Raw genomic sequence first — 13,407 nt, forward strand, 5'->3', positions numbered from 1 at the left:
ACACCTTTCCTGACTTTAAACCACACAGTATCCCCTTGTTCTGTTTGAACAACTGCCTCTTGATCTATGTACAGGTTCCTCATGAACACAATTAAGTGTTCTGGAATTTCCATTCTTTGCAATTTTGTCTATAATTTATTAAGATCCACACAGTCAAATGCCTTTGCATAGTCAATAAAACACAGGTGAACATCTTTCTGGTATTCTCTGCTTTCAGCCAGGATCCAGCTGACATCAGCTATAATATCCCTGTTCCACGTGGAATTATCGCCTAGAGATAATCCTTTATGTACTGAAACCACACCCAGAGGTCACCTTTCAGATAAGTAAGAGACTGACTCATAAAATAAACAATATCACCTGTAACTACTGTGCTCCTTTAAAAAAAGCATCTATATGAGACCAAATGGTCAACATCTACCCTAAAGCAAAGATGAGAAGGTAAGTGGGGAAGGGAAACTACATTAATGGAAATGGAACAACCAGAATGGAAATAATGAGAATGTTGACACCCTGTGAAAACTGTGACCAATGTCACTGAACGATATGTATAGAAATTGTTAAATGGGAGCCTGATTTGCTGTATAAACTTTCACCAAAAACATAATAAAATATTATAATAAAGAAGTCTTTATTATGCATCAGCCTCTGGCGCTCTGGGGTTTACGTGAGTTCTTTCATTTCATTCTCACATCCCTCCGACACAGGTACTATTATCCCCCATTTAATGGATGAGGCAACTCAGGCTTGAAGAGGATAGTGATTTACTCAAAGGGACAGAACTAGTAAATGGCAGGGCCAAGAGTCTAGCCTGTGATTGCAGACACGCAAGTCCTCACTCTTAACCCTGATGTTTTAGATGTGTACTGATTCATTATGTGCCTTGCCTGGCGCCATGTAGACACACAGGCCTGCGAGGGCCATCCTGTCCCGTGGAGAGGAAGGCACAGGACACTGGATTCCAATGCTCAGCCTATGTGCTACGTGCCAGCCAATGGGGAAGCCACAAGCCATGTGCAGTTATTTAAATTAAAATTAAATTAAAAATTCAGACCCTTGGTTGCATTAACCACATCTCAAGTGCTCCACAGCTTCATGTGACTAGTAGCTGCTTGACTAGGCAGTACAGATATAGAAGATTTCTGTCACTGCAAAAAAGTTCTATTGGACACTGCTGGTCTAGAGCCTTCCTTGCTGTGCACCTGCCGGTCTGACCAGCCAGAGGCCGTGCTGACTACCCTCAGCATGGGCTCCACCAGGCACAGTGCAGCTGGCCAGCATCCACCAGACCCCCCAGAACACAGGCCCTCATCTCTGAAACCCTCAGGAGGGGCCTCCCTGAGGCCAATACTCTCGGGTGGCTGATGCTGAGCCAACCTCCAGGGACCTCGGAGGGCAGTTGTTTGAGCTCAGGTTGAGCTGGTGAAAAGACAGGGGCTGCCGGGGAAGTTAACAGGTTTTACAGTCATAGGATGTGGAAGCCGCGGAGCCTTGGGAAAATCCCATCCAGCCCTCCCGTCTCACACGTGAGATGACCGCAGCCATACGGAGCCGTGAAAGCTCGTGGACAAGCGTGGAGAGCACCTGGCTCAGCAAAAAGCCACACCCTGCTCCACAGCCCTGGGCACCTGCGGCTTCAGAGGAAAGGGTGTGGGAGAGTGGGGGATCCCTCAGGGGGATGGTTCCCACCGCCCCTTCTCCTAGGGGCAGGAACAATTAGGGAGAGATTTGTTCCTCAGGCATTTGAGAAGGCAGAAACCCCAATACGTCAAGGTGGAGGGGGGCAGCCAGGGCAGGACAGGTGCCTCTGGGCAAAACGGCAGGGTCGTTGGTTCATCCTGCCCTGTTTATGAAACTGCCTTAGACACAGCAGGGGAGAAGAGCTGCGAGCATGGGCAGAGGCCGCTGGGGAGAAAGCTGAGAAAGAGCATTTACATCTAACCAGACAGAAGCTGAGAGGAAATGATGAATCAGAAACACCTTACGTCTGCCCCAGAAGGTTGGTGGAGCCGCTGCCGGGGTGGTGAGGGTGGCACTGGGGCTGGTGGTAAACAGTTGTTTTTAAGAAAGAGAAAAAAATAGGTTTCCTCCCTCCATCAAACCAGCCAACACCTATTTTCTAGTCTTTTTTTAAAAAACTATTTGCATTATTTTTTTAAAAAAAAAGATACCTGCAAATTCCAATAAAGGGGAATCCTACAAAACACCTGACCAGTATTCCTCAAAACTGTCAAGGTCATCAAAAACAAGAGAAACTGTCACAGCCAAGAGGGGCCTAAGGAGACATGACAACTAAGTGTGATGTGGTGTCCTGGGTGGGATCCTGGTACAGAAAAAGGATATTTGGTTAAAACTAAGAGCACTGGAGTAAAGTACAGACTTTAGTTAATAATAAAAGTCCCTGCGTGGCGCAAACAGTTTGCGATGAACTACTAATCTAAAGGGTGGTGAGTTGAACCCACCCAACAGTACCACGGAAGAAAGACCTGGCAATCTGCTTCCATAAAGATTACAGCCAAGAAAACCCTAAGGGGCAGTTCTACTCTGTAACACAGGGGTCACTGAGCTTTAGTCGACTAGAAGGCAATGGGTTCGTTTGTTTTTTTTTCAGTTAATAATAGTAATGTATCGATATGGGTTCATTAATTGTAACAAATGTACCATACCAATGTAAAATGTTTATTTATAACGGGGAAACTGGGTGTGAGGTATATGGGAACTCACTGTGTGATCCTTCTCAATTTTTCTGTAAATTTAAAACTGTTCTAAAAAATATAAAGTTTGTCAATATAAAAATGGGCACCTATTATTTTTAAAATTATTTTTACAATTGAAGAACGTGCAGCTGTTCTCTTTATTTTATTATCTCCCCATATATTTCTCTTTGCTTCTGAGTGTTACAATCTCTGTGTTAGCCAAACACGCCAAATCTGCCCTTCCCCCCTCTCGGCACTTCCATCCTTAGAATATGAGTTTTTGGGGGACAAAGATGCATCTTCCAAACCAGCTTTATTTCCTTTTCCTTCTCTTCCACTTCGTTCCTCATTCTCCTTCCTCTCTTCTACAATTTGGCAAAGAGCCTTTTCACAAAGCTGGACTCAGTGATAATCCTGGCACCTTGAATTGGTTCAGGGTTCTATACTCTACCAAGCATGTTTCCCTAGGTGAATTTCACCTTTCACCCCAGCTGTGGGAAGGGAGTATTATCATTATTCCCATTTTACTGAAGAGGAGACTGAGGCTCAGAGAGGTTGGGTAACTTGCCCAAAGCCACACAGGCTAGTAGGCAGTGGAGGGAGCAGGGACTGGAAATGGGACGTTGCTTTTCCCTTGGATCTGCCCTCTTCCCCTCTCCACTTTCTGCGGAGCTGGGCTGTGGGGAGGGCACCTGGAAGCCCAACACCTCCAGCTGGTGTTCTGGGGGGCCCCCGCATAACTCTGTGGGGGTGGAGGCGAGGTGACCCATTTCCGAGGGAGCCCCGAGAACACTGGCTGGGTTACCATGAAATGCAGCTTGTTACTTCAACAGTTTTGACAGCGCTGGCAGCCTCGGTCTCTCCCCCAGGAAGCAGGGGCCTGCCGGGTACCCGGACCAGTGCCTTCCAGGTGCCGATACCTGTGAGCTGTGAGGGGCGTGGGGGACAGAGGAGAAGGCTCGGCAGCGGGCCAGTGAAAACCACCAGTGGTCAGAGGAGACAGACTTTGACTTTCCTGGGCCCCTGGGGGTCATTCCAAGTGGTAATCACCTGTAAGAATACGGTTCTCCCAGCAATTACAGAGCCAGATTTAGTGGCAGGCCCCATGCAGGGCTGCCCAGCGAGGCTCAGTCTGGTCTCCATCCCCACCCCCAGATGGGCAGATTTTTCTGGGCGGAGTCGATTCCTAGCACAGCCACGTTCTGCACCATGGATGGCTCATTGTCAGAGCAGTTCTGCACACGTGGTTTGGATTGCCTTGCTGAAGCTTCGAAGCTGAGCCTTCTGCGAAACAGGGTGGGAGTGTGTGGATTAACCACTGCTGGGCAGCACAGTCAAGGCTAGCAGGGGGTTGGGAAAGGTCCAAGTCCAAGGATGTCACTCACTCAGGTTCACCAGGGAAACAGAGTGAGTCTCAGATGGGAACGAATTAGGTCTGGAAAGGGAATTTTGCTTTGAGAATTTCACCTCCGTATTTCTCAGCTCAGCCTTTTGGTAAATCAGAGTGCGCATGGGTTACGAAAAGAACAGAGGATTTTAAATCAGATCAGGGTTCATTCCTTTGACAATTATTAGCTGTGTGGCCTTACATGTGACCTCCCCTCTCTGTGCCTCGGGTTTTCTTATCTGCATAGATAGACAGACAGACGGCTGCTGTCAAGTCGACTCCAACTCATGGCGACCTTATGTACCACATAAAGCTGCCCGGTCCTGCGTCACCTCGCGATCGCCGGCACCTTTGAGTCTGCTGTTGGGACTGCTGTGCCAACCATCTCACCGAGGGACTCCTCGCCCTCGCTGACCCTCTACCTCACCAAACATGATGTCCTCCTCCAGCAACTGATCCCTCCTGACAACATGTCCAAAGCAAGCTAGTTGGACAGTGTTCTGCTGTGATCCATACGGTTTCCACTGGCTAATTTTCTGAAGCAGATCGCCAGGACTTTCTTCCTTGTCTGTCATAGTCTGGAAGCTCCGCTGAAACCTGTCCATCATGGGTGACCCTGCTGGTATTTGAAACACCTGTGGCACAGCTTCCAGCATCACAGCAACATGCAAACCACCACAGTACAACACACCGACAGAGAGGCGGTGGGCTGAAAATAGTACCTCAGAGTTGTGGCGATTACAAGAGGTAATGCATCGAAAACTGCTCCGCGAGTTACAGTGGCACACAGGTGTCAGGTGCTATCCCTGCTCCCCAAGTGAGGTGAAGACGGCTTCTGTGCAGCACCCCAACCCTCCACCACAAGGTCTACACTCAGTGCCAGGCACAGACGGCTTTAGAATCGCTGAATGCCACATCTTGGGGGATCTTTGCAGTTCCCTCATTCACATCCCCCACCCCTCCTTTTTTAGGAAAGACTGACGTCCGAGAAGCGTGATGACCTGCCCTGGGTCTTCCATCTCTGGCCACCTGGCTGGGTGTTGCTGTCACGGCCCTGGCTCCGACATGTTGAGACTTGGTGACAGTTACCACATGACCACCCTGTGCCCAGACACCCCAGAATCAGGGTGAGAGTTATGCAAAGCACATTTCAAAGACTATACTCTAACTAGAATCCCCCAAAAGAAAAAGGTAAGAGAACAAAAGGGCGAGTGTGGTGTAAAAAACCTGAGAAATAACATACCAGTTACTAAGTGAGTTTTCAAAGGTTTAAACGTAACCTTGCTTTTATTTGATTTGGTGCATACCAAAAGGCAAACCAAACCCATTGCTGTTGAGTTGATTCCGACTCACAGTGACCCTGTAGGACAGAGTAGAACTGCCCCATAGGGTTTCCAAGGAGCAGCCGGTGGATTTGAACTATCGACCTTTTAGTTAGCAGCCGAGCTCTGAACCACTGTGCCACCAGGGCTCGCTGGTGCATACAAAGGAGGATATTCCCCCAGGAAGGCAGGCTCTGCCTGTCTCCTCTCCAAATGCTCTGGGAGTATTTAAACAGGACTTAGATCATGTCTTTGTTACTTGGAATTTGGCTCTTAAGAACTCTGAAGTAGATGTTTAGACCAGGTGTGGCGTTCAGTCCCCGTGTGGTGGTGGCCTTGTCTGGAGTCTCCAAAGCCCCCAGGTTTGCTTGTGGTTACCATCGACTTCCAGCCCCATTAACTTGCATTTTCTCCAATCAGTGGATTTTCCCAGAGCACCTACCTTAGGTGCTCAGAGACCCCTGGTCAGTGTTTTCTGAAGGTAAGAATGTGCTCTGGCATCTCAGGAATCTGCCCGGAATCTGAGCTCAGACCAGCTAGGTTTTGCCACCCAGGGCAGATAATGTTCTCCCTCAAAGGCCTTTCGCGTGGGCTCCCAGGGTGCCCGTCCTAATGATTCACACAGCCGCCTCAACATCCCTCAGGGGTTAGAATTTTCCCCGGGCCCCTCCTAGGGAGTCTAGCTTGGGGTTAAGTGTACAGGCCCTGGGGTCTGACTGACTGCATTTATATATCAGCCCCACTTCAGCTGTGGCACCTTCAGCAAGTTACTCCCAAGACCTCAGCGTCCTCATCTATGGAATGCGAATAATCACGGCATCATGGTTTTTTCAAGACTAGCTTAGCATCTGGCACACAGTAAACACTCAATAAACATTTGTCGCTATTATTATGAGTAACCTCTGCTAAGTGGGCAAGGAAAGAAGGTACAGTTCAAGCTGATCAATTTTGTTACTGATGGATTTGTCTGGGGAGTCAGTTGAAGCTGATGGCAGGAAACGGGTTCTTGGTTTATTAGAGCAAATAATCTGTTCAAGGAATTTTAGGCTTGTATTTATTATCACTTAAAAAAAAAAAAAAAAGAGGATGAGATTGCTGAATAACAGTCCCAGTCCCACTGCTGGGACTTCCCAGCAGTCTTGGGAGAGTTCATACTAAATTTGGAGGAGTCTGGGTTCAGATTCTCAACAAGCACTATGTCCAGGAACAAATCAGGACGCAGCTTAAGAGAGCAAAGTTTCAGATGCTCACGATTCAGGTAGTCCAGCTGATTTGAAGTAAAAGAACGTCACAAAGGCCTTTACAACAAGAGCCCAGCTTCCCCTGTTGGGATACCATGGTGACCTTGACTTGTAAACACTGAGCACTCCCTGGTACTCTGACTTCCTCTCAGCAGCGAGCACTGGGGTTTCCTCTTGGTTTCATCCTGAGTCACCTCCCCCTGTCCCCGCACCTCAGAAGATGATGTCTTCGTGCCGAGGGAGTTCCCTCACTTGTTCCTCAGGCCAGACTCTGTTTCACAAGCCACCTATTGGCCCCAGGGGTTTGAGACCAAGGGAGGCTGAAATCCAGAAGTCCCTTGGTCCTCCCCATGGACACATCTTTGTCACCTCAGCAGCTAGCTCAGTGCAGGGGACATACCAGTTATCAGCAGCCACCAGGTCAACTCCGACTCATGGCAACCCCATGTGTGTCAGAGTAGAACTGTGCTCCACAGGGTTTTCAACGACTGATTTTCCGAAAGTAGATCGTGAGGCCTTTCTTCCGAAGGGCCTCTGGGTGGACTCGAACCTCCAACCTTTCGGCTAGTAGCTGAGCTCATTAACCCTTTGCACCACCCAGGGGCCATAGGAGGCCCTTGATCTGAGTGCCTCAACATGGGGCTGCGGGTGGAACTGCTGTGTCAGCAGACAGGAAATTCCAGGGGCTGGGCGGGAGGTGGGGGGGGCGCTTCAGGAATTGGAACTGGCCAAGCTGCTTGTGAAGGAGGAGAAGCCAAGGCTCATCCCTCACCCCTTCTCCCACTGCCTTGAGACAAGACCCAAAGCTTGCTCTGGTCCCGTCACTTACCCAGGGCACCTTGGCAGATGTCTGTGCGGGTGGCTCCTCCAACAATGAACTGGGGATCAGCGCAGATCTCCTGAGGACGAGATTCACAAAATGCTGTCAGCCCAACAGATGTTCTTCTGCAGTCAGGATGCCTCGGTTCCCCAGGGGTGCACCCGGCCCCTTCTCCCTTTCCCTCTCCTCTGGGGAAAGTTCTTCACAGTCTCGGTCAGAGTTCTGGGCTGTGGTGGCCTTGGTGTCCTTCTCCAGCCCCCAATCCCCAGGGCCTGATGGCAGGTGGGGATGCTACTGACTGAGAAGGGCAGTACTTGGACCACACACACTGCAAGCTGCCTGCAGTCTGCTTCTGTCACGCTAAGTCCTAGTGGCTGTGGTAGCGTCCCATCCAGACGCCCCACCATGTGGAGCCGCCCCCCTGCCAAGCTCGCACCCTCTCCTCGGTTCCGCAACACAAGTTGTTGTTTTGCTTGCATGCAGTTCCTCCCCCTCCCACCCTGCTCCCTCCTCTTCCAGGTCTTACCCACCTGGAGGACAGAGGAGAACTGCCCCATAGGGTTTCCAAGGCTTTACAGAAGCAGACTGCCACCTCTTTCTCCCATGGAGCGGCTGGTGGGTTCGAATCACCAACCTTTCGGTTAGCAGCTGAGTGCTTAACCACTGTACCACTGGAGCTTCCCTTCCACATCTTACCATATCTCAAAGCTCGCTGCCATCTCCTCCATGAAGCCCCCCTTCATAGTCCAGCCCTCACTCACCCCTTGACTCTGATTCCCAGAGCAGCTGTAACTCTGCAGCTCAGTCCTTAATTTGGGCCGTTTTGTGCTGTTCGTGGGTCTTCTCCTGCCTTCCTAATATGCATACACTTGCTGAGGGCAGGAGGATGTTTCTGTGGTTGCTGGTGGCCGTCAAGTCAGCCCCCGACCCCATGCACAACAGAACAAATGCTGCCTGGTCCTGGCCATCCCCAGGATCAGTTGTGGATCGGACCTTTGTGATCCATAGGGTTTCCACTGGCTGATTTTTCAGAAGTAGATCACCACACCTTTCTTCCTAGTCTGTCTGGAAGCTCTGCTGAAACCTGTTCAGCATTATAGCAACATACAAGCTTCCACTGACAGACGGGTGGTGGCTGTGCGTGAGGTGCTTTGGCCGGGAATCAAACCCGGGTCTCCAGTGTAGAAGGCGAGAATCCTATCACTGAACCACCACTGCCCCCTGAAGTCTTCCACACGGCCTAGTGACACTAGGAGCATCCATGCATTGTGCACCTGCTGTATACTGTACAGTGTGCAGGTGCTTTATCTCACGCCACCCTCTCAGGAACACAAGGAGGGCATTATCTCGTTTCAGATACGAGGAAATGAGCTCATGGAGGATAAACAGCGTGTCCAAAGTTACACAGCTCCCAAGTGACAGACAGCACACGTGCTTTCCACTCCTGCACTGCCTCTAATTGATTCCTAACAAGTCCCGAGGGTGTTAAAACCTCAGGGGCAATGGTCCCACCAGCAGCCCGGAGGAAGCCAGCCTTGAACAGTAGGCCCTGACAGCAGGCCTCTCTGCGTGTTTCCTGATTCTTAAGCGTTCCACCCCAAAGCCACAAAGGAAGTCAGGCATAAACCTGGGCTCCTCTTGCCTTAACTTGTATGAGCTGCTCTTACATCTCGTGTCTGCTCTGAGCATCACAGACAGGTGCCACCACCCCACATCCCTTAGTGAGCCCTGTTTGTCAAGCCCTTGTCCACTCTGGCTTACCCTGCAGAGGCTCTTCCTGAACCCTGGTCTGCAGCAGAGCACGTTCCTGTCCTGCCTCTGCACTGTCTCCCTGCTCAGGTCAGCGGGCTTGGGGATGACGGGACAACAAGAATGCTTTTCTGCTGAGGCAAACGAAGCCAGCTTTGCCAAGAAGGTCTGCCACTCAAGCATTTAGCCGGCTGGTGGAATACATGGACCTGGGCGCTGCAAGCCTCTTTATTATAATCATATTGATAATCCTCAGTGTGCCTGGCACTCACCCCAGGAGGATTTTCCCATTATGTTTCAGAAACTTTCTCATGCCTCTGCAGCCTCTCCAGAGAAGTCAGAGTCCAGAGTGCCACACAGAGGTGCTCCAGAAAGCAGAACTTTGGACATAGCACGCAGGGCACTGAATTAAATGTGGGATAAGAGTCAGGGGCCAGGGGCTGAGGGCTGGGGCTTCACACAGCCTGGGTTTCAGTCCTGGCTCTGCCACTTGTTACATGGGCTCTATAAGCCTGGGCAAGCTACTTAACCTCTTTAAGCCTCAGCTTCCTCAGCTGTACAATGGGGATGATGATGACAAGTGTACCTACCACGCAGGGTTGTTTTCAGGTTAAAATAGGTAACTATGTAAACACGCCTTGGTAAGCACTCCACAGATGTTACCTATCATTGTTAATGTTATTATCACCATAGAACACGTTGATGATAATAACCACTGAACCTGGAACTGCGGGTTTGAGGCAGAGTTCAGCCAGCTGGATATGAGCAAGTCCTAAACCTCTAGAGGCTTGGTTCCCTCAGAGGAAAATACCTGCCTTGCTCCTCTACCATCTGTCTGTCAGTTTGTCCCGCTGTGGTGGCTTTGCGTGTTACTGTGATACTGGAATATATGCCACTGGTATTTCAAACACCAGCAAGGTCACCCACGGTAGACAGGTTTCAGTGGATCTCCCAGACTAAGACAGACTAGGAAGAAAGGCCTGGTGATCTACTTCTGAAAATTAGCCAATGAAACCCCTGTGGATCACAACAGAATACTGCCCAGTATGGTGCTGGAAGATGAACCCCCGCAAGTGGGAAAACACTCAAAACACACCGTGGCCATAAGCAATGGACGTGAGCGTACCCACGATCGCGAAGACGGCACGGGACTGGGTAAGTTCCGTTCTGTTGTCTGGGGGATCGCCCTAAGCTGGAGCCAACTCGATGGCAACAACAACAAGAAGCCCTCGCTCCTACCTGACGAGGCGCTGGGAGGATCAGGTGTGCCATCCTTGAACCAGCCCAGCTCTTTCTCCTCTCTGCGCCCCCTGCCCCAGTCCCTGGCTTCACCAGGACTTTAGCCACTTTCGACTTCATCCTCCTTCCCTTCCTGCAGCCACTCTGACCAGTGCTGCCCATGAGACACCGATCCATCCAAGGAAGAGCAGTCCTGCCTCCACCCAAGGCTAACCGCTCCCTGCCCTCCCAGGACCCCAGACTCTCACATCCTCAGACCCTTTGTACGACTATCTGTTCTCTGCCTTTATCTTTAATCCCTTCCTTTCTGGGGCTCCGCACAGAACACATTCAAGGTGCTCTCATCAAGCCCCGGGTCCCTCTCTCCCTACCGTCTTCTCTGTCTCTTTCTACAGGCACACTTCAGCTGATCGCATTCTCCATTTCCACTCCTCACTGTGGGCTAGCCTGACTCCTCAGTCTCCTGCCATCTGGCTTCTACCCCCACCTTTCTGCTGACACTGCTCTGCTGAAGTCACCAACGATTTGTCAACATCCAAATCTAGTGGAAACTTTGTTTTCCTTGCCTGAGCCCGGCATGTTTGAGAAGCTGGGAGAGAGAAGCAGCCATAAAGGCATGGGCTCTAAACACGCATGGGCTAGAAACAGTCCTGGCTCTGCTACGTACACCTGTTTCCTTGAGTGGGTATTTAACCTTTCCAAGCCTCAACTTCTTCAACTGCCGAATGCCCCACCCCACGCAGCAGCCCTGAAACGGCTCTAAATCTCTACTTCCCCATATGGAAATTCTGTGGGCAACTCCACCTGTTGGGTCCCTGTCTGTCTCCCCTCACTAGGCTCCAGTCTTCAGAAGCAAACACTAGATACACTGTGCCTGGCATACAGTATATGTTCAACAAGTGCCTACTGATGAGGGAAAGCACAGTGAAGAAGTGCATGAATTCACTTTGTAAGCTGTCAAGTGCTGTACAAAGGTAAGGTGCGAACATTCTCTTGCTTGCGTATCACTTTTACAACATAACTTCATTTGGGGCCCATGACAATCACACATTCATTCATTCACTCAGTGCACAGAAGGTCATTGTCTATTTAGTGCACTGATGTATCCTGGGCATTTAGGACCGTGCTGAGCATATAGGAGGCATTCAATAAATACTGTTGGATGAATGAACGAATACTATAAAGGGGCCCTAACTGTGCTAAGGAGCCCTCGTGGCATAGCGGTTAAGTGTTCGGTTGCTAACCAAAAGGTCGGCAGTTCAAATCCACCAGTTGCTCCTTGGAAACCCTATGGGGCAGTTCTACTCTGTCCTATATGGTTGCTATGAGTCAGAACTGACTTGATGGCAACGGGTTTTAACTGCGCTAGACACTGGGGATAGATTGGTAAATAATATACACATGTCCTTGCCATTCAGTAGGAAGGAGAAATATTTATATGTAACCGCATATTCCTATGTAATCATATTTACAAATTGTGAAAATGCTATGGAGGAAATTAGCAGGGTACAGCGATCGAGGATAACAAGACGGGGAGGGCCTCCTAAGAATGGTCAGGAAAGACCTTTGGGGAAGGGATATTGAACTAAGTCCTAAAGGATGAAAGTGAGCCAACTCCAGACAACCAGGGAACAGCACCCCAGACATGTGAGAGAATCTGAGGCTTAAAGAACTGGACACATTGGAGAAACAGCAAGGAGGCCAGAGCGGCTGGGCCTGGTGGGTGAGAGAAGAGGAAACTATTTAGGCCCCACCCCTGTTTTAGATGAAGGACTGGAGGCGCGGAGAGGTTAAATGACTCACTCAGAGTCACCCAGCAGGTCAGCAAGAATGAGGACCCAAGGGAACCCCGACTGTACTTGCTGCCCATGGGCCTGACCTGGGAGGCTCAGGGGAATGGAGGCAGGGCAGGAATGCTCCTGCTTGGTCCAAACCCAAACCAAACCCACTGCCATCCAATCGATTCTGACTCATAGCAACCCTATAGGACAGAGTAGAACGGCCCTATAGGGTCTCCAAGGCTGTAAATCTTTACAGAGGCAGACTGTCACATCTGTCTCCGGCAAAGCAGCTGGTGGGTTCAAATCGCCAACCTTTTGGTTAGTGGCTGAGCACTTAACCACTGCGCCACCAGGGCTCCTTTCCTGCTCATTACAGGAATGTAAAGGTTGGGTTTCCCAGGAAGCCTCATTCAGGTGTGGTGGGGGAGCTCCCTGACATGTCCCATAGGGGAAGGCAGGAACCAGCAGGGGCTCCCTGGGAAACAGAATGGACCACTAGGTGCGGGAGCAGAACTTGTCCCAAAGCCAGCCAGGCGCGGAGGACAGAGGCCTTGAGGGCGGAATGAGGGAGCATGCAGGTACCCTAGGTGAGGATTCTGGGGCAGTGGAGTGATGACGATGACAAACTCGCTCCTCGCAGCATCGCCCAGGTCTTTATAAATCACCAGTGTAAATATTACGGGAAGTTTCCCTGGCTCCCCCTTGGAAAATAAACAAGAAACCGACAGACCTACGCACCGAGGCTGCAGGAGACAAAACTCAGTCACAAACCGAACCAGGCTCTGGCCTTGCCCCCTCCCTGACGCGGACAGAGCCGACTTGGAGACTGACTTTGTCAGATATCGCCCCCGCCCCCGCCCCAACCTTCCTATTCTCGTAGACCCGGGTCCTCAATTCACTAAATAAAAGTTTCCCCCAGGCCCCCTCGTGCCACCAGAGTTTTTGCCAAGTCCAAGGGCGGCTCTCCTGGCGGGCCTGTTTTGGGGGTTTGAGGGCAGTAACCCGCCTCCCCCAGCCTGTGACTGTGGCTGGGTGTCGGGCGCCGCAGAGGGGACCGCAGAGCCCAGGAAGCCCAGGTGCCCCCGGGGAGCCTCCCGCACGCCCTCTGCGCGGACTAACGGGCCCGGGCGGGGCAGAGCCCACACCCCGCGCGCTCCGCCCGCGATGTGGCG

The 13,407-nt window shown here is 50.8% G+C and overlaps 1 protein-coding gene across 1 annotated transcript in view; it reads right to left on the bottom strand.

Moving 5' to 3' along the window:
- The window catches only part of CAPN2 (calpain 2), a 67,204-nt gene that overhangs the window by 53,231 nt on the left and 566 nt on the right, over nucleotides 1–13,407 (bottom strand). The window contains exon 2 of the mRNA XM_004375904.3: nucleotides 7,476–7,545. Within this exon, the coding sequence (XP_004375961.1) occupies nucleotides 7,476–7,545 (70 nt within the window). The remainder of the gene's footprint in view (nucleotides 1–7,475; nucleotides 7,546–13,407) is intronic.

The sequence above is a fragment of the Trichechus manatus genome, unplaced genomic scaffold (assembly GCF_000243295.1).
Source record: "Trichechus manatus latirostris isolate Lorelei unplaced genomic scaffold, TriManLat1.0 scaffold00039, whole genome shotgun sequence".
NCBI classification, from domain to species: Eukaryota; Metazoa; Chordata; class Mammalia; order Sirenia; family Trichechidae; genus Trichechus; species Trichechus manatus.